The following is a 22,103-nucleotide window of genomic DNA, read 5'->3' as shown; positions in this document are numbered from 1 at the left end:
ACTTACGAACCACTTTTTCTGGTTCGGAGCTGGTGCTTTGTGTGTCGAAAGACAAAGAACTGATTTGAAACTAGGCTCTGGCTCCGAACCAGCACTCAAACTGCCTTGGTGGAAAAGGGGTATGGGACGGTTAGTGCTCACATGGCATGCGAACCGCGCTCTCCCTGCTGAAAAAACCAGCTAAAACCAGCTTAAGCTGGTCAAGCTGGTTTTAGCTGGTCTCCCAGCCTGGTCATAGCTGGTTTCTCATGCTGGTTTAAGAGGGGTTTTGACCACTTTTTTAGCTGGTCAGGCTGGTTTTAGCTGGTCTTAGCTGGTCAGGCTGGACTTAGCTGGTTTTAGCTGGTCAGTATGGCTAGTCTTAGCTGGTTTTAGCTGGTCAGGCTGGTCTTAGCTGGTTTTAGCTGGTCAGGATGGCTGGTTTTAGCTGGTCAGGCTGGTTTTAGCTGGTCAGGCTGGTTTTAGCTGGTTTAAGCTGGTCAGGCTGATTTTAGCTGGCCAGGCTGGTCTTAGCTGGTCAGACTGGCTGGTTTTAGCTGTTCAAATTGATTGATTTTGATTGACTGTTTGATTTGATTGATCACATCCCAGCCGGCATTTCAACGCTGAAACAACGTCAGGTACCATGGTTGGATCAACGTTGGATTACCTTTCGGTTTTGCAAATTGGATCAACGTTAATATTGTGACGTTGTTTCACCCTGTTACCCTCAACACGGATAAATACACTATTTTACATTAAATTTCAATCTATTTTGCGTTTGTACGAACATGACAATACTACATAATTACTGTACATGCACTAAAAAAATACTAAAAACACTTTATAAAACAAAACATCTCAACTTTGCAATGTTTAGAGGTAATATTAAAAACCTGTAGCATACAATAATATGTGTAATAATGTGTAATATATATGTGTAATAATAATTTCATATTATGAAAATGCAAGGTTTTTTTTCTACAATTACAGCACAAACCTTAAATCAAGGCTTTTCTAGCTCAAAATGACGCAGAACATTCATGTGTACTATACCTTCAACTAGATAAAACAAACAAACAAACAAAAAATTCTTAAGTATTTTATTAATTAATTTATTATTTTGAGAACATCATATGCAGTGTCTGACAGTATTTTGTAAGACCGATAGGCCTCAGTTCATCTAGAGAGGGATTGCACTCCATAAGAAATCTGTCAATTTTAAAGATACATCAAGAAATGCAGTAATCATCTTCCTACAAAGATGGTTGATGCTGTGGACCAGGGACCTTGACTTCGTTGACTGTGGTGGTTGTGAATGTGATGACTGGCGAAGGATGGCGAAGAGTGAGGGTACTAATATTTCTGACCTGGAACTGCCTTTTGTGCAGTGGAGGTTCATGGAACAGTTTGAGGATGGACACAGGCCAGGATCCTGCAACAGAACCGTGTTGGTGGAAAAGGGGAATCGGACCATGTGACTGCCTATCTGAGTTTTGTTAATAGCTGGAGACAGCATCAAATTTAACAGGGAGCCACCTAGTAATTCACTATGCAGGAAAAAAAAAAACCCTGCCTTAAATTAAATACATATAATATGTAAGGAGAAAAGCCTTGTTCAGTACTTGGACACAAAGTGTAGTTGTGCTTTGGGTTATCGCAGCAGCTCAAGGTCCTTTCTGATGCCGTCCCCTCCACTCTCTTCACTTGTCCACTGTCATTACTGCTGTGTATATTAAAAACAAACAAACATCAAAATATATTATCAGTTAATACTTATATTAATCTTAATACTTATATTGTTTCCTCTGGGGGCTCGATATATTACTAATTATATGGAGAAACATTACACAACAGAATCCTATCTATACTTTGTAAATAAATTAAAATCAACCTAAGTGCATTTATATTCAATTAAGTAATCGAAAATCACAAAATGTTAATAAATCAACTTGAAAAAGAAGTGACAGTGATATAGACAACAATCTCTTACCAAATTGCCAGTAATCAGCCAGATGTTTGGTGAATCTACAAAAAGGAAAGAAATGGTTCACTGAAAAGTCCTTAAATGAGGAATTTAATTTTTACTACAGACCTATTCGTATTTTCGGGTTTCTCAGAAGCGGAAGTCGTCATAGTTGGGTCTACGTCTATGGCAGTGAATGAGAGAATAAATTAAATATATTTTTTGTATTCCCATTTTCTCAAATAGTAAAAGAAACAACTTTCAAAAAGATGAAAAAAAATAGAGAGAGATTGATAACCGATTTACCGTCACTCCCATAGCTGCTACAGGAAATCATATTCACTGAAAAAAATTATTTTGGCCATGCTTAAATTAAGCATAATTACATTTTGCTTGTTTAAATCATTTAAATTTAGTTTTTGAATTTAGTTTTCAAATTTAGTTAAATTTAATTGGTTTTATGGGAATTACAAGTGTTTTGAACCAAGCTGTGTAAATTCATTAAGGTCAGTTAAAAAAATTAAGTTGGTTCCTTGCGCATGCGCAGTTGTGCACACAGTTGCTTTGGCGCCTTTTCAGATTTGTGGCTGTGGCAGCTATTGTGAAACTCACCTTCTTCATGTACTGAGTGTGAATGGCATCAAGGCGTTGTCCTGAAGAATCTCAGCACCAAACGCTAGAGATTACATCTCATCTGGTAACAAAAGTAAACATAACTGTAAGAACTGTAATGATATCTTTACCCCTGATATTGCACTGGTGATATAATTCAAACATATTAGAGGCACAGAGTATGAGCAATGAGTAAGCTGGCCAAATTTCTGTCGAAAATAACTTGCATGCTTAAAGTTGTCGACCCCCTGAACCACAGTCAGCCTTTATAAGTAAAAAGTATTTAAGTTAAAAATAAAAATAAAAATACATACATGTGTACAAACAAATAAATAAATACCTTTTAGTGGAACAGTATGGTGTCTGTTCACTGGCAAACATAACTACAAACAGACATAGAGAAATACAATAAAATAGATTAATGACCATGATATCCTGTTATCATAATAGTTAAATAAATGATTACAACTACAAGGATTATAACATTATACTTGTCACCTATGTTACCTCATTTAGCTGATTATTTAGCCTACAGGCCTTTCAAGGACAATCTCACTAAAACAACCCGGGGTTAATGATTTTAAAATGTGAGACTTCTTTCAAAAACATGTAAAAATCTTACAGACCCACAACTTTTCAACAGTAGTGTACTGAATGATTGAGGTTCATCTGGTTCATGGCCTTTGACAGGAGGTCACTCAGCTCTGCTGGGATGCAGGAGGCCATCAGCATGGAAGGATCTACGAACATAACATAAAATTTGTCACAGAGCCAACAATATTTAGTATAAAATGCCAGGTTTATTACAAGGAACCAAGCTAGAGCAGAGGTGGAAAGAATAATATACATATTAAAAAATATATATATTACTTAAGATAACAAAATGTATATTTTTAGATTTAGAATTCAGTATTGTACATGTAGTGTCACTTACATTTGGATGTGAAAGACTTCTTAACTAATAAATTAAAAATATAATAATAATTTTGCAAAAGAAAACTTTTAAGAAATTTTTTTATGTATTTAATGAGCTTTCTCAGTTCACCTGTGTTTCCTCCTCCTCTTTCAGCTTTCCATTTGTTGTAGAGGGGGTTTTCTGTCTCCCCTGAAATTGCAGGACATTATTTATCCATATTTGTTTACCATTAGAGATCAAAACATGTTTGAAATAGTTTCAGTTCATTTTCGCGCTCCATGTAAGTGACGTCACCGATTAACGGTACAGCAACTTTTAGGTTAAATAAATTAGTTTACTATCATCCATTAACAATTTGCCAGCAAAACCTTTACAACACTATTATAACATCTCATCTACACATAAAGATGCGATTAAAAGCCAAACTTTAATTAAACAAGGGCTCAAAATATAGTTAGTTAGCCAACTGCCTCTGAAAACGGTTGAGATGCTAACGGACTTTTTCAAAGACACTAAATCATTTCTTTGAAGTAAATATTCAACAGAAGTGTGTCGATTACACGTAAGAAAGGTATCAGGAACAGTTATATATATTATTTGTGTGATTTTATGGACTAAACTTACCTAAAATCAGTGAAAACAACAGCGAGACGGGGTCTTGCTGCCTGACGTTTCCCCGTTTCCATGGTAACTCAGATCCGCTTCAGGCGTTTGATATCTTATAGTCTCGTGTAATCTCGCGATATCTCTTCAGACCGCAAAAAATGAAAATGAGCATATAATTTCTGTTTTCTGAAATATTGACGTACCAACAAACTGACACAGAAGTGGCAAAATAGTGCTAATAGAGCACATTTTTATTTCATATACATTATATTGTTAGCCTTTATTATTATTATTATTAAACACTTGTTTTTGTTTTTTTTTAGTATACAAGCTTATTTCAGCATTTATTTATAAGTGATTTTCTTAACCTATTTCAACCATTTTACATTTAATAATTGTTTCACTGAAACATCAACTGACGTTACTTCAACCATATTTCAACGTTGAATTTCGGTCATGTGTTGACTGGGCTTCAACCATTTAGCATTCAACGTTGTATCAACGTTGTTTCACCGTTGAAACATCAACTGACCTTATTTCAACCACATTTCAACATTGAAGGTCGGTCATTTGCCTGCTGGGATTGTGTTTGACCCAATTTTCCTGTCAGTGAGTGTTGTGACAATTTAAATCATTCCAATTTTACTTTAAATAATCTGCAGGACCACAAGCACAACCACTTTAACATTTTTTTTATTTAATCTGGCAGGCACTTAAAAAACATAGTTTTTTTTTTAGCATTTTAATCATTCCTATAATCTTGTAAATATTTGTTAGAATAGCTATATCAACAAATAACTGAAGGTGTTCTTTTTGACATAATATATGATCAAATGGTTTTTTTGAAGATTAGCATACTATTTTAAATCATTTTTCATTATTACATAGCCAATTTCACATGTCCGTGTTAACCAACATGACATTTGCATCTAAAATATCACCAAATAATTTTTTTTCAAACATATACTATTTTCAGGATTATATCTGTGTCCCTGTTTAAACAAAATATATTTATTCACAATAAACCTTATTTTTTTGTAAATATTTTATGATTTGTGCACGTCCCTCAGTTTGACTTACCACCCCGTCACACTAACTTGTTTTATCTATAAATAATGCACTGTTCCTTTAAATGACATCACAAAGCCTACATCATTTGAGTCTTATAGCCACCAACAACAAAAGCAGACAACTATGAACTTTTTTTTTCTATTAGGAAAACATTAGATTTTAAAAAACTATTTCTTGTTTTACTACTCCAATGGCATACATATTGTCCATTCTTGTAGAGGGTGTATGGGTGTGGTTTGGGTGAGGAAAGTGTGGTGGCAAGAGTGGGTTTGTGGGATGTAGGTGTATGGCTGTGGGAGGTTTGGGTGAGGGGGTGTCAATGAGGAAGGGGGGGTGTGTAGGAGTCGTAGGAGATGTAGGTGTGTCACAGTGCAGCTCTTTTCATATAGTGATGCTGTGTTTCTGTGCGACTGTCAATCTGTTCTGTCCCCTCAGTCACCCACAACCCCTACTCCAACACAAAAAAGCTACACTTTCAGATCTTGCCTATAGTCAGCCATACTTTTGAGAATTGTATTTAACAGTAAGTGGGAAACCGAGTTTTGAGCAATTTAGGTAGTTGACTTGTGATTACTTTAGCCTGGAAATTTGCCAGGAGTCGACAACAGCATGTCTTGCCTTAACTGTAAAATTGTCAGAACCGATAAAAGATGTTAATGAAAAACAAATGTAAGTTTACATTCTCTATAACAAGTAGTGTTTAATTATTTTACAAACTCCAGCATCACATTATTAATTTTGTAGCTTTGGTGCTTGTGTTTATAGTTTTAAAAGAATTCCATCCTTGGAAACAACTGAAGTATATGTAAAATAGTACAAAGTGTTAAAGAAAACAAATAAAATCATAATCTGTACATACTAAATGACATCAATCAGTGCTCAATGACTCAAACATTCCAGAAGTTATATTTATGTATGTGTAACTTTTCTGAATGGGAATTAAATGAATATAAACTTGTGTATCAGATTATTAAGATATTTTGATTTTTTTTTCTAGTATTTTTTCATTACTGATGACATGAAAATTATTTATTATAAAAATGTGGTGTTTGTTTTATTTTTATTTAAGTCTATTCATAACCCAAACACTTGTTAAAAATGAAAGTTGATTATATATGGTCATACAACTATGGTGAATGTATTTCTTCAGACAATAATTTTATCTCATTTTAGTCAGAGCATGCTACAGATTCATGCTTTATTTTATGCTATAATTTATTTGTGAAACCAGTTTTATCATTTTGTTTTAGACTCCTCTCAGATATATTATATCATTAGCAACTAGAATAATTTAAGCTGTACCATCTAGCCTGCTTGACAGTGATACTAAACTACCCTTGAATTGAACCTTGTCAGTAAGTGGAACAATCTGATTAATTTGTAATTTGGTAAAATAGGCTGCGTTTACACTTGGCATTAACATGCAACCTGTATACGGATGTTGTCCACATACACATTGAAAAGACAAGTGTAAATGCACGTCTGATTGGAATGTTATCTGATCAGTGTGTCCTGGTCCAGAGGTAGTTGAGGACGCATTGTGATCGAATTTCAGTGTAATGTAAACGCAATCCAGCCATCGTGTCTGCATTCGCAGGTCGCACCCTCTCTCGCGAACGGTCAGAAAAAAAGATGGAGAACCCCCGTATGGAGACTATTGAGACTTCTACCCTTATCTTTGATTTGTAAATTGTCCCTCGACTGAAAATGCTTTTCAAAAGAAAACCCATTATTTCAGGTTGACATTGCACCGGGCCATTCTCTGCAGACTTATTTAAATATTGCGCAGGAAAGACCAATCCGATCTGTTACCTAGATAGAAAAATCAGTTGATGTTGCCAAGTGTAAACGTGCTGTGTTCTGATTGACTGATGATCTGATCTGCTTTATCAGATCCCGGTGATCACATGTTAATGCCAAGTGTAAAGGCAGCCATAGACACCAGCTTGGCCAGGTTCGGAGACCAGCTTGACCAGCCTGGCCAGGCTGGAAGGCCAGCTGACTAACCAGCTAAAACCAGTCTGGCCAGGCTGGGAGACCAGCTAAAACCAGCCTGGCCAGACTGGGAGACCAGCTAAAACCAGCCTGGCCAGGCTGGTAGACCAGCTAAAACCAGCCTGGCCAGGCTGGTAGACCAGCTTGACCAGCTTGGCCAGGCTGGGAGACCAGCTAAAACCAGCCTGGCCAGGCTGGGAGACCAGCTTGACCAGCTTGGCCAGGCTGGGAGACCAGCTAAAACCAGTCTGGCCAGGCTGGGAGACCAGCTAAAACCAGCCTGGCCAGGCTGGTAGACCAGCTTGACCAGCTTGGCCAGGCTGGGAGACCAGCTAAAACCAGCCTGGCCAGGCTGGGAGACCAGCTAAAACCAGCTATTTCCAGCTTAAACCAGCTTAAACCAGCTAAAACCAGCCAACCATCTTAGGCTGGTTTAAGCTGGTTTTTTCAGCAGGGTGGCCCACCTCTTCCAAGCGGGCAGGGCCGGCTAAATCACACTAGTCAAACGAACGTTTTTTTGGGGGTCAAATGCATTCGGGCACAGTTCAGAGTGCCTAGTGTGAGTACACCCTCAGTTACCCCCGCTAAATCCACTGCACGCTTATGGGGCTTGCTTTGTTTCTATGAGCTGAAGGTAGGCACAGAGACTCCCCGCTGTAACTGTAACTGTACCTGCGGGTGTCGCGGTTTGACAATGTTTCTTTAGAAAAACGAGTGACATTTACACTTTTTAATGTCAAGTTTAGTAACATTTGCATTGTTTTATTTTTCTAATATCGATTATTTTCTCATCCAGTTTCTTTGAGGAGGCACTGCCTCCCCTGCTTCCTCGGAGGAAACGCCCCGTCTCAGTTGTATTTAGCCCTGGCATTGATTATGTATGTTCTTAGCAATGCAATGCAACAATAATAATAATAATAATAAACAGCTAAATGCAAGAGAATGGGCCCAAGTGTCGGCGAGCTCATCATCGACTGTGTCCGCATCTAAGGAGAGGAGCGTGTGTCCCTCACCGCCCTGAATTTCAACATACATGTTTGTTTGCTCATACCAGTAAACTAAAACTATTCTGTTGCTGAAAACTATTCTTCAAGACCAAATAAAGCCACCCATTAAAAGTAGGCCTAGCGGCATTAAATAACACTACATGACAGGAGGGTTGTCATTGCAGAAAGGGGGTTGGGTTTGGAGTATGGAGGGAAGATCACTGATTGGCTGGGAATGTGTTCAGACTTCAGCCAATAGGAGACTGGCACGCTTTCATTTAAAAGTCATCTCACAACGGTTAATAGCATTATTGCTTTTGGTAGTCGAAAACAAACTATAAGCTGTAATGAGTGGACGAGGAAAAACCGGTGGAAAGGTTCGCGCCAAAGCCAAGAGTCGCTCTTCCAGGGCTGGACTGCAATTCCCCGTCGGCCGTGTTCACAGGCTTCTCCGCAAAGGCAATTATGCCCAGCGTGTTGGTGCCGGTGCTCCGGTTTATTTGGCCGCTGTGCTCGAGTATCTCACAGCTGAGATCCTGGAGTTGGCTGGAAACGCCGCTCGCGACAACAAGAAGACCCGTATCATTCCTCGTCACCTGCAGCTGGCGGTGCGCAATGACGAGGAGTTGAACAAGCTTCTGGGTGGTGTGACCATCGCTCAGGGTGGTGTGCTGCCCAACATTCAGGCCGTGCTGCTGCCCAAGAAAACCGAGAAAACAGCGAAGACCAAATAAACTGACAAGAGGTTCTCCTAAAACAAAAGGCTCTTTTAAGAGCCACCCAATTTCTCCTTGAGAGAGTGATTTCTTTACTCCAATCACTATTTAAGTTGATACCAGCATACAATGAAATACGTTGTTGTACTTTTTTCATTATGTATAAATGGTTTTATTAACGTCATGAGATTTGCAAGTTCCAAGTATGGGTTTTTCCTGGCATTTTTCATCCTGGACTTTTATTTTGTTTTTTTTTATTACATAGGTTCTTTAGAAAATTAATAATAACTAACATCATTATAGGCACATAACCTCCAAAAATCATATTTTCCCACCTCAGGCATTAAAGACCTTTTTATTATTAATATTATCAGATTTAAATGCCTTTTATTCTCAACTCTGTAGGGACAAAAAGGAATTGGTTTTAAAAAGGTTTTACACAGAACTTGTTTGAACAAACATCTACCTACTGCTCGTGTCCCTCATAACAATTTAGTAACTACAAATGTATCATGATGATTTTCACATTTTCCCCCCAAAAGAATGAGAATGTTACGGGGTTGAAGATTGTAACCGGTTTGAAGGGAGACATTGCCTTCACTTTTATATTTTTAATTTTGTCTCTCTCTCATATTGTGCCCTTCTTTCTGGGTCAAAATATCTGCATGTCTTTCTGCTGCTGATGTTGTTGTCATTTTAAGCAAAATGGCCACTGCTCCTCATGCAGTGAGTAGACCATATATGCCAACAATGAAATGCGTACATTTTATATACTTAAAATAAAAATTAAATTGAGATTAAAATAAAATTTTTGAAAAATTGTGATTTTTCCATCTTCCTTTTATGTGATGTGGTTGAGTTGTTAAGCGTCACAGTGGTGAGACGCAAAACATCACTTTCACCAAGATATGTCCATTTATGTATGCTTGCTCTACATTTTCACAAAGGTAAGTTAGCGATTTCTGTTTTCTAAAGTAGCAAACGTAATATCAACGCATTGTTTTGGATTATATGTGCTATGAAACAATAATCAATTAATGGAATTTAAACTGATCCCTTTACTTAAATATGTCTATATTTTTTAGTTCTTACAATTTTGCTAAGGATTTTTAAATTTTCAATTTACATAGTTAGGTATGACATATTTTTCCTCCGTATCCATACTGGACAAAAAAATTCTAACTACTTTTTACAGCTGTGATCCTATGTTATTTAGCTAAAAACCTTTTCATGTCATTGCAGGTCATCCTGCTTAAAGATTATGGAGACTGAAGATAACTGGACAACATCCCTACATCAGGACCACAGCACCAGTTTTCTGTTAATCAAATCTAAAAGCAAATTAATGGAGGTGAATAATGGTTTAAGTGTCTTTCTATTTAGTTATATTTAGTATATTTTATATATATCTTATATATATTTTTATATATATATATATATATATATGGGTCATTCTACAGAAACGTCCACATTTGGTATGAAAAAAAATGTCTTAAAATGTATTTCTTTTTCTAACATTTAAACTTAGACCACATTATTATATTACACTTTGACTTTATGAATACACATAAATGACAGTTACCTTACTTCTCTGGCAAATTTTAAATGTTTTTATGAAATATTATTTCTCAATTTTTTCAGCATATGCAATCAGAGTTACAGAATAATAATGATAATGCAAAAAAATAAGGAGATTATGTGATATTTATTTTAATCAGGTTAGTTAAAAGTGTGATTGAATGATTATAATTCAATTGCACAACCATGTATTTGCTATAACAATGAAAATATTTGAAAAACAGTAATGATGCAATCCTTTAAATCTTAATTCTTGAGTGTTCAATTCAATTGGATGTAAAATTATTATCATGTCACATATTACACATTTTATTTAATGTGACAGAAAAAAACAGTAACACTAGTGCCAAAATGAATCACCAGTGATGTATACATAGGACCAAAGATCCTTAATTTTTTAAACTATAATTAAGTAGATTGGACTAAATTTTTACATTTGGTGTACAATAAAAGACTATCATTGACACTTAGTGAAAGCAGTCAGAAAAAGATCATAAACAACATTTTAAAACTGTCTGTAAAAAATGCCTGTCTGTAAAGTCGCTGCACTGAATTTAGCCATATACCCTTAATTTAGCCATATCTGCCCAGAGGAGGATTAACAATGAGAAATAAAAGTTAGAATCACGTAATCTTAGTGCTATTTTATGCAAAAGAACTAAATGAATAGCTTTAAATAAAGTTTATCTATAAACGTGTAACACCAGTGACATTTTTCATGAAAAATGCATTTTACAAAATGGCTGCTGCAAGGAATCAACCCACATGTTGTCAATCATGATATATTCACTAAATCAAGTAATTTAATCCATTTGTATTCTAGTTTTTTATAATTCCCTAGCAATAAAGTAGGTCACACCAGTGACTTCAACTAAAAGCTTCATATGAAATTATGATTTTCTAATTGAAATTTCTGATTATTGAAAAGAGTGGACTTTCCATTGGCCTTTCTTCATTGATCTGCAGGAAATAGGAAGAAGGAAGTCAAGTGATGTCATTAGTGTGATTTTTTTTTTTTTCTTTCAAAATAAGAGATTTTTGTTAAAGGTAACACCAGTGACACAACTCCAGGGGACCACTATATTCATTATATATTTTATAATATTTATTCAGCATTTGGTTTGTTTATGTCATTTACATCATATATTTGATAGTTATGCATACATTATTGTATTTGAAATGGTAGAAAAACCTGTTTCTGAGCTCAAAATAAAGCAATTTCCCTCTCTACATGACTGGGGACGAGCACTTCTGTGGTGTTTGGAATTTTTATAATTAATTAAAAAACAAATATTGCCACATTGATGGCTCAAGAAGGTTTAATTGTTCAAATAACATAATTGTTTCATATATAATATATATATATAATATATATATATATATATAAAGACTTAATTAAACCCTATAAGTATTTCCTCTATCAAGCATCGGAAGACTGACCTCGACTTGGAAAGATGAAAGGGGTAACATAAACTAGAACCGCCCATAAATGTGGTTTCAACTAGGTCCGCTAGCTGACTATAATCCCCTCTTCTGGAGATTCTTTTATTCAGTTGCTGTGGTGTGAAGAAACATTATCTTGCAGAAATGTCTGGAAGAGGAAAAGGCGGTAAAAGGACTCGGAAAAGGAGGCGCTAAGCGTCACCGAAAGGTTCTTCGCGATAATATCCAGGGAATCACTAAACCCGCTATTCGTCGTCTTGCTCGCCGTGGCGGAGTCAAGCGTATTTCTGGCCTGATCTTATGAAGAGACTCGCGGTGTGTTGAAGGTGTTTCTTGGAGAACGTTATTCGTGATGCTGTTACCTACACTGAACACGCCAAAAGAAAGACCGTCACCGCCATGGATGTTGTGTACGCTCTGAAACGACAGGGACGCACCCTGTACGGATTCGGAGGTTAAATCATTCGTGAAAAAGAGAGGAAAACAAAAACAAACAACGGCTCTTTTAAGAGCCACCCACATCTCTGCACAAAGAACAAGTTTCTTGGTGGTGAAATTAATTAGATTTTATAAGATTATAGGTTCATGACTGTTTTTTTGTTTTGTTTTGTTTTTTGCAAATTGTAAAGCAATTAAATCTAAAGAATTCAATCGTATATTCCACGGTTCTGCTTTGCAGTTAAATAAACTACAATTTAATACGTTTTTGAGCGTGTGTGGTTATTGTGCAGTTTTTTTTTCATTAATGTAGTTTATTAACGCTTGTTCTTAAAAGACACGTGATGCAGAAACTTGGGACAATGAGATCCAGGCAGATGATAAAGTTGATGAAAAATTATTTATTCATTACAATTAAATTTAGCCTCACACGCAAACTTTAATCGATAATGAAAATACTTAATAAAACCAAAAGGTAAAATAACCATCATAAAGTATTAGTCAATAGTTAATAATAAAATTTAGAGTATTGTATCTAATAGATGAAGATCAAAAAGAGCAATAATTAAGATATTATACAATTGCAGATGAGAGAGAGAAGCAGAAGACAAGGAGAACAAAGGAGGGAAAAAGCTGAATTATTAAAGACCCGGTCAGCTTTATACCATGAGCATATAGGGAAATTTACATCCCACTCAAATTGATGTTTTTGTTCTAAAAGAAAAGGTTAATTTCACCCATTACGTCATCTACTGGTCCAGTGTCAAAAATAGTTGTTTTATCCCCTATAGGGAATTTTGCAAATGTCAGCAGACATATTTTGATCAGATTCAAATGAGCAATAATTCTGAAAAACATCACTTCTTCAGTACTTGGCAGGCGTCCAATGTATAACTACAAACGTGTCAGTGTGACCTGGCTGTCACACTGGAACACTTGAAGAACAATTGAACATAGCAAGCATACTCGTAAATATAAAATAAAAATAACCATTAGGATACAATAACAAGTAAATACTTGAAAATATGATAAGAATTAATCTATAAAGTATGAGTACATAAATATAGGAAATCAAAAGTGAAACTGATAAATCATAAGCCATAAACGATTAACATAAATATTAATAAAAGTGCATGAATATGAATATTGACCATTTCGGATCCATCAACACGCATATATGAATGCAAGTATAATGTATTCTTGATCGCATTCACGTTGAGTAATAAACAAGTTGTTTCTGCTTCTAAATAAAAGTTAAAATAATATATAGAAACTCTAGCGTGCCTACACAAAAAGCTTATTAAATTATTCACAATATTTCACTTATTCATTCCGAAAAATGCGGGAAAATGAAACAGTCGGGTGTGGGGGATGGTAGTTGTCGATGAGTGTGATTAACATAAAGCTTCTGATTGGCTCGCCTACAAGGCAAGGAACGTTTAATGTGACCAATGAAATCATTTTATGGGTTGGTCCACAAAGACTCACAATCACAGAAGGCCATTCTTCCCTTTTGAAATTAGCATAGGGCAGTGTATAATAACCCACCTCTGGTACTGGAGTTTTACTGTTCTTTGAGTGTTTCTGAACGAAGCATCATGCCTGAACCAGCGAAGTCTGCCCCCAAGAAGGGCTCGAAGAAGGCCGTCACCAAAACCGCTGGGAAGAGTGGGAAGAAGCGCAAGAGGTCCAGGAAGGAGAGCTACGCTATCTACGTGTACAAAGTCCTGAAGCAGGTTCATCCCGACACCGGAATCTCCTCCAAGGCGATGGGAATCATGAACTCTTTCGTCAACGACATCTTCGAGCGCATCGCCGGTGAAGCGTCTCGTCTCGCTCACTACAACAAGCGCTCCACCATCACATCGAGAGAGATCCAGACCGCCGTGCGTCTGCTGCTGCCCGGTGAGCTGGCCAAACACGCCGTGTCTGAGGGTACAAAGGCTGTGACCAAATACACAGTTCAAAGTAAAGCGACATCTCATCTGCGAACCCAAAGGCTCTTTTAAGAGCCACCCATATTGTCTTTAAAAAGAGCCTTGACTTTACACTGTCAAATAAAAGTGAAGGAACTGTTATCAGTTCCTTAGTGTCAACTGCTGTTAAGCATCAGTCTGGTGTAATAAATTAACTCGAATATATGGTTGCGCTTCATTTTACTTTAGTGTTTATAGTGTTCTTACCTAAGAAAATGGTGTGTAATATAAGGTACTTGGTTCATAATAAAATGTAATGAATATTGTTAACGAACTTATTTTTTTGTGATCTCATATTTGTGTTTTGAGTTATAATAGGGCACAATATACATAATTCTAGTGGGAACCATTCATGCAGAATATTGTCTTATATGAGGCACATATTAGTGACTTGCATGATCCCTCGTGCGATGTGCGAACAGCGCCATCTTTAGAAGCACATTTGTCATTGACGGGGTCGGTTGTGCCTTCTTTCTTTCGCTCTTCAAACGAGAGTGTTGCTTTCTCCATTTTGTGTGGGCAGACTGTAGGGGGGGACACATGTAGCCTATCCCCAAAAAAATCATTGTGCTCTGTGTTTCTGCAGGCCTGTTTCTTCAGAATAAACATCCTGAGACGTCTTCCATCAGTGTTGTCTTCATTGAGAATAACAAAACACAATCTAAGTAAAACTGCTACAACTACAGAGTTATATAGGTTCAGGGGGGACCTAGTTATTACCCAATTATTGTAATTACTGTTATAATTACATTGTATGTACAAGGGGAACAGGACTGTAAAATAAACTGCTACTGGATAGATGTTTTATGACTGATGGGAGGAATTTTAGAACAGATATAGAAAAACTAAATTTTCACTGATTGTGTTATTCCAAATAGTCCAAGTAATTGTTTTATTTTAAAAAGATGAACATGAAATGTATTTATTCTATTTTAAAATGCGAAACATTTTCAACATTTAGCTTTGAATATTATTTTTCTTCCACACAATCAGCTCTTTAGAAAGCCCTTATGAGACAGCAGCGATTCTCCTCTGATTCTGAAGCTCTGATCCATCTGTTCCTGAAAATCGTCTCAACACTGTTGCTCTTGCAGCTGTAGAGGATGATGATTATGTGAAACTTGTGCTCCAGTAGTGCTGGGATTTACAGACCTGATCATGTCAACATTCATCATTCAACATTCATACATGAATCACAAACCACAGATCAGATTTCCACTGAGAGTAACATGTGTTGTACGAAAATAACTAAAGTAAAGTGAGAAGCCCTGACCATGGTGTTCCATGAGAGAACATTAATGTATTTGATAAGTGTTATTTTTTCTTAGAAATCTGTCCATGCTTTTGCATGTATTTTCCTTCAATCATGTATGGGTCATTAAAAACCCCTGGACTATTCAGACATTTCAAATAATCAGTCAAGTGACTGAAAAACAAATAGTTCTTCCAAGGTCCAAGTTCAGAGTAAAATAAATAAATAAACAAAAATTAATTTGGTTTATTTGAATGTGGTCAATATTTGTGTGAAATATTTTCAATAAACAAATTATTTAAAGTTAATTTAAGTAATTTATTGATTAGTCTGACAGTATAAGTCTTGTCATATTTAACAGTTGCTGAAATGCTCTCTTAAAATGCCACAATGAACATGCTGTTCTTCATATTTAATACAGTTTTAATCTATCAGATATTAGTGACGTCTCTGCTCAGCTTTTACTGACAATCAAGTTCATGTTTGTGAGAAACATCTGAAATCTCATCACAGTGGAAATAAACGTTTCTCATGCTGTTATAATGGCTGTCAAATATATGTTTTATTTAGTAGTTTTGTTCGTCCCTGAGAGTCTATCAACAAAGAATATGAATGACGAAATGCATAAAAAATATTTAATTTCAAAAATTGCAAAAAAAATAAAATAATAATATATATATATATATATATAATAATAATAATAATAATAATAATAATAATAATAAATATATATATATATATATATATATATATATATATATATATATATATATATATAATTTCAGCAGTTATTTGTTTATACAGAACATACAGAATAAAACATCTTTACTAATTACTCAAACAACTGATATAGAACAGGCATTAGTATCATTGTCAAGTTTTCACTATTGGAAAAAAATAGAATAACAGCACAAACATGACAAATATATTACAAATTACAAACCTAAATATTTTCAAACCGTGTTTAAGGAAAAATAAATGCTGACAGAACATTCAAACATGTTGACAGAATTAACAGTATTTTTAAACATATTAATATCAGATTCAATTTTCTTCTTCTGTTACAGCGTACTGACTTTGGTCTTCAGCAGATGAAACTGTGAAATAAATTTGCTTCAATGAATGACCATCATCTGTTTAAAATATTGATCTATATAAAAAGACAAACAGTATGGCATGTCTGTCCGTGGGGGAATATGTGAATTGATTGGGAAAAAGACAAAGAGAGAGCGGAAAATGTGTGTATTATATTTATTTTATTTATTTATTTATTTTTTTAAAGATATTCTTAGATACATCATACTATTTAATATATTCTTCTTGATCTATCATTTCAACATATAATGTTTGTCTTATATAAAATAACAAAAGTGATTAATTAATGGGCTCATATTCCTTAAAAATAACATGTTGGAATATTTAAGGACTGAGGTCCTCCATTTCTGGTATTAAGAGCAAACAGACTTCAAAACAGAAATTCTGAATTCTGACATTATAATAATAATGTCAGACACAGATGAGGACACAGAGGTAAGTGCAAAGTGAAACAGTTTATTAAACAGAGGTATCGGACACAAGCTGAACACAGGAGGATATCTTGACACGTAGAACACTTAATGGATGATAACTGTTTACTTTCCTTTGCAGACGGGGAGGACGGGGAGGACGAGGAAGATGATGAAGACGAGGCAGGAGATGAGGGCGATGAGGAAGACCGGAACAGGTAAGTAATCCACAGGTTAGTAGACGCAGGGAACAGTCAGGGGTAGGTCCAAGACCAGACAGCGAGTGGTTGAGTGTGGCATGCTTATATGTGGCTCTGGTGATGATGCACAGGTGATCAGAATTCCGGTGATTGTGAACGAGTGGGCGTGGCGTAAGTGTCCGTGTCTGATGGTGCAGGCAGTGCGGTTGTGACAGTACCCCCTCCTCCATGGGTGGCTCCTGACGACTGCGATGGTTGGCGGCGACGGGGTCTACCACAGCCTCGAGGAGCGGGTCGGTCGGGATGGTCCTGGTGGAACTGAGTCAGAAGATTAGAGTCAAGGATGTCATTACGGTTGATCCAGCACTGCTCCTCAGGACCATAGTCCTCCCAGTCCACAAGGTATTCCAGCTGTGATCCCCGCCGCCGCGAGTCGAGGATAGCTCTCACCCAGTAGATGTTGGGGTCCTCATCGATGACAGGAGGAGGAGGTACGGCATCATCACCAGGCTCTGTGGAAGGAGGAGACAAAGTCAAGTCAAGTCAAGTCAAATTTATTTATATAGCGCTTTTTACAATTGGTAATTGTTTCAAAGCAGCTTTACATATTAGAAGCACAGAAAAAAGAGAAGTGGTTAAAAATAAGCTGTACAAGCAAGCGTGGTAATATGTAACATATACAAGATGGTGCTACATTAAGCCAATGTCGGCTGACTCCCAGGGGTGGAAAAAACCCCCTAGGAGAAAAACCCAGCATGCTAACACTGGGAAAAAAGTCCTAGGAGGGAAAAAACCCCTTGGAAGATATATATAATATATGTAAATGGATACGGAGATTTAAAAATCTGAATTATAGATGCAGCCAGAACTGGATCTGTAGGCCCATTGTCTCCTGGGCTACGTTGTAGTCAGGTCCAGACACAGGTTCTCCATCTGATCTGGATACGGCCTGGATCCAGCACCCGGCAAACCTCAGGATAAGCAGAGAGACTGATATTAGCGTAGATGCCATTCTTATTCTGATGTACAGGTATATCTAGTGTTATAGGAAATGTTCTCGTTCCGGCCGACCTAATTATTGCAGCGTAACAATCCTTTAACGGATTTGAAAAAATGTTAATGTATTGATAATGTGTTATGTGTATGCAAGAGCAAAGAGATGTGGTTTTAGTCTAGATTTAAACTGACAGAGTGTGTCTGCTTCCCGAACAATGCTAGGAAGATTGTTCCAGAGTTTAGGTGCTAAATAGGAAAAGGATCTGCCGCCTTCAGTTGATTTTGATATTCTGGGTATTATCAACTGGCCTGAATTCTGAGATCGCAATAGACGTGAAGGACTATAATGCACCAAGAGCTCGCTTAGATATTGGGGAGCTAAACCATTTAGAGCTTTATAAGTAAGTAGCAAGATTTTAAAATCTATACGATGTTTAATAGGGAGCCAATGTAATGTTGACAGAACTGGGCTAATATGGTCATACTTTCTGGTTCTAGTAAGAACTCTAGCTGCCGCATTTTGGACCAACTGTAGTCTGTTTAAAAGCCGAGCAGAACAACCACCCAGTAGAGCGTTACAGTAATCTAGTCTTGAGGTCATGAATGCATGAACCAACTGTTCCGCATTTGTCATTGAGAGCATATGTCGTAATTTAGATATATTTTTTAGATGGAAGAAGGCGGTTTTACAGATACTAGAAACATGACTTTCAAATGAAAGATTGGTATCAAAGAGCACACCCAGGTTCCTAACTGAGGACGAAGATTTAATGGAGCACCCGTCAAGTGTTAGAGAGTATTCAAGGTTTTTTCGTGAGGAAGTTTTTGGTCCAAAGATTAGGATATCAGTTTTTTCTGAATTTAATAATAAGAAATTTATTGTCATCCAGTTTTTAATGTCAGCTATGCATTCTGTTAGTTTTGTGAATTTGTAGGTTTCGTCAGGGCGCGAGGAAATATAGAGCTGAGTATCGTCAGTGTAGCAGTGAAAACTAACACCATGCTTCCTAATTATCTCTCCTAAGGGTAGCATGTACAGAGTGAAAAGCAACGGTCCTAGTACTGAGCCTTGTGGTACTCCATATTGAACTTGTGATCGATACGACATCTCTTCATTAACTACTACAGACTGATAACGGTCAGATAAGTATGATTTGAACCATGCCAAAGCAATTTCACTAATGCCAATATAGTTTTCAAGTCTTTTTAAAAGAATGTTGTGATCGATAGTGTCAAAAGCAGCACTGAGATCTAATAACACTAATAGAGAAATACAGCCACGATCGGATGATAAGAGTAGATCGTTTGTAACTCTAACGAGAGCAGAGTTAGAAAGGGTCAGTGAAGGGTTTGAGTAGTGATACGTGGAATGATGGTGATATACGGTATTGTGCAGGGAGGTTGAGTCGGCATGTCACTTCATTCAGCTGCCTCTCGATGGTGAAAGGTCCAATGTAGCAGGGACTCAACTTACGGCAGGGCAGCCGGAGACGGATGTCCCGGGTGGATAACCAACCCTTTTGCCCAGGTTGGTATTGCGGTGTGGGTCCTCTCCTGACGTCAGCTTGTGCCTTGTGTCTCCGGACTGCCTGCTGGAGTTGCACGTGAGCTGAGTCCCAGACCCTCTCGGAACCAATGATCTACCGCTGGGACCTCCGAGGGCTCACCCGACCATGGAAAGAGGGGAGGCTGATATCCCAGGATGCACTGGAACGGGGTGAGCCCTGTGGTAGACTGTCGGAGGGAGTTCTGGGTATACTCGGCCCAGGGTAGATATTGGCTCCAACAATCCTGGTTCCGATGGCAGTAAACCCTCAGGAATCTCCCGATTTCCTGGATCTTGCGCTCAGTCTGGCCATTCGTTTGAGGATGGTACCCGGAGGATAGGCTGACAGACACTCCTAGGAGACGGGAAAAGGCTGACCAGACTCGGGATATGAACTGGGGTCCACGGTCGGATACGATGTCCTCAGGAAGCCCAAAGTGATGGAAGACGTGTTGGAAGAGTGCCTCCGCCGTTTCCAGAGCGGTAGGCAACCCTTTGAGGGGAATGAGCTTGCATGATTTTGAGAAGCGGTCCACGACGACCAAGACACAGGTGAATCCTTGAGATAGGGGGAGATCCATCATGAAATCCACCCCAATGTGAGTCCAAGGGCGTTCTGGGATGGACAGAGGCACTAGCTTCCCCTCAGGCAATCTCCTAGGAGTATCCGCAATGGCGCAGACTGAGCACCCCTTGACGTATCGGGAGATATCCTGAGGCATGGAGGGCCACCAGTAACGCGGACGTAGGAGCGAGAGGGTCCTTCTCCTGCCTGGGTGTCCAGAGCCCGGCGAGGAATGAGCTAAGTCCAAGAGAGGAATGCGATGGTTAGGTGGTACATACAGGCGCCCCTCTGGACCTCCCGGCGGAGCAGGGTTTTGGGTGTTCTCCAGTTGGATCTGTTGATGGATGGCCCACTGAATGGGTTGCATCACCCGGTACTCGTAGTGCCCAGAAGGGGTGATGAAGGCGGTTTTCCACTCGTCACCCTTCCGGATGCGAATGAGGTTATAGGCGCTTCTTAAGTCGAGCTTGGAGAAGATGGAGACCTCGGAGTTGCTCAAGGGCTGCAGGAACCAGAGGAAGGGGATAACTGAATTTAACGGTTTGGGAGTTGAGATGACGATAATCAATACACGGCCGCAAGCCTCCGTCCTTTTTTGCCACGAAGAAGAAGCTCGAAGCGGCAGGGGAGGTAGATGGTCTTATGAACCCTTGTTGGAGCGCTTTGTGCACGTACTCCTCCATGGCCTGCTGCTCCGGGATGGACAGTGGATAGATGTGGCCTTTGGGTAAGGTAGCCCCAGGCAGGAGGTCTATGGCGCAGTCCCATGGCCGATGAGGTGGAAGTTTGGTAGCCAACCGCTTACTGAAGACATCCTGGAACGCCCCGTAAGCTGGAGGAATGGTTACGATTACGTGGGTGTCAGGACTTTCCACAGATGTAGACTGCACTGGAAGCTGTTGGTAGACTGGAGAGGATTTGGGTTTGACTTTAATTGGACGAGTTATACAGTTCTGGAAGCAGTTTTCACCCCATTTGAGGATTTCGCCAGAGGACCAGTGAATGTGGGGTTGATGCAGGTTTAACAATGGGCGTCCCAGGATTATGTCAGCGGTTGACTCCTCCAGCACCATGAATGTGATGGTCTCCTCATGCAGATGACCGATGCGGAGAGTAAGTGTGGGGGAGAAATGGCAGACTCGACCTCGGCCCAGCGGCTTTCCCTGTATCGTGGTGATCCTGAGGACGACTGGGCAGCGTTGGCGACGTGCATTCAGTCTTTGGAGGGTTTGCTGACTGATGAAGTTCCCGGCCGACCTGGAGTCGATGAGGGCTTGCGCTGAAATGGAGGAGTGAGAATTATTAACGTACACCAAGGTCTTTGTAAGATGAGCAGTATGTGGAGGTAACTGAATTGTACTCACCGCTGGGCGTGGAGATCGCACCAGGCAGGTGGAAATCCCATGTCCATCTCCCCCACAATACAAACACAACTGTTGGTTAATGCAGCGTTGGCGTTCGGTAGTGGTGAGATGGTGGGTGTCAATCTGCATGGGTTCTGGTGCTGGAGGTGCGACAGATGGTTGAATGGGCAGAGGATTGACAGCGGGCGCGGTGATACCACAGGCTGATAGACGTTGTGATACTCGGACCATTTTCTGGATTAATAACTCAAGACCCAGGGAATCTTCATAAACTACGATTAGTTGTTTTAACTCATCTCGGAGGCCGTGGTGGAATGCAGTTATGAGGGTGGTTTCATTCCAACCGCTCTTACATGCCAATGTGCGGAAACGTAAAGCATATGAACTAGCGGT

At 38.5% G+C, this 22,103-nt stretch overlaps 2 protein-coding genes across 2 annotated transcripts; both read left to right on the top strand.

Moving 5' to 3' along the window:
- Positions 1-8,455: 8,455 nt before the first annotated feature.
- LOC125265645 (histone H2A-like) lies at positions 8,456-9,591 on the top strand. Its single transcript, XM_048186007.1, has one exon. The coding sequence runs from the start codon at positions 8,479-8,481 to the stop codon at positions 8,863-8,865; it is 387 nt and encodes a 128-aa protein (XP_048041964.1). The 5' UTR covers positions 8,456-8,478; the 3' UTR covers positions 8,866-9,591.
- A 4,234-nt stretch (positions 9,592-13,825) lies between these two features.
- On the top strand, positions 13,826-14,907 carry LOC125265642 (histone H2B-like). The gene has a single exon (XM_048186005.1). It carries the CDS (start codon positions 13,905-13,907, stop codon positions 14,313-14,315), a length of 411 nt encoding a protein of 136 aa, XP_048041962.1. The 5' UTR covers positions 13,826-13,904; the 3' UTR covers positions 14,316-14,907.
- The last annotated feature ends 7,196 nt before the right edge of the window (positions 14,908-22,103 follow it).

This window comes from Megalobrama amblycephala, linkage group LG3 (genome assembly GCF_018812025.1).
Source record: "Megalobrama amblycephala isolate DHTTF-2021 linkage group LG3, ASM1881202v1, whole genome shotgun sequence".
NCBI classification, from domain to species: Eukaryota; Metazoa; Chordata; class Actinopteri; order Cypriniformes; family Xenocyprididae; genus Megalobrama; species Megalobrama amblycephala.
Note: the sequence above shows the minus strand (reverse complement) of the source record. Positions and strands in the feature narration are given on the sequence as shown.

What these genes read in the sequence shown, in the direction of transcription:
- LOC125265645 (XM_048186007.1), top strand. Translation starts at nt 8,479, where the DNA reads ATGAGTGGACGAGGAAAAACCGGTGGAAAGGTTCGCGCCAAAGCCAAG.
- LOC125265642 (XM_048186005.1), top strand. Translation starts at nt 13,905, where the DNA reads ATGCCTGAACCAGCGAAGTCTGCCCCCAAGAAGGGCTCGAAGAAGGCC.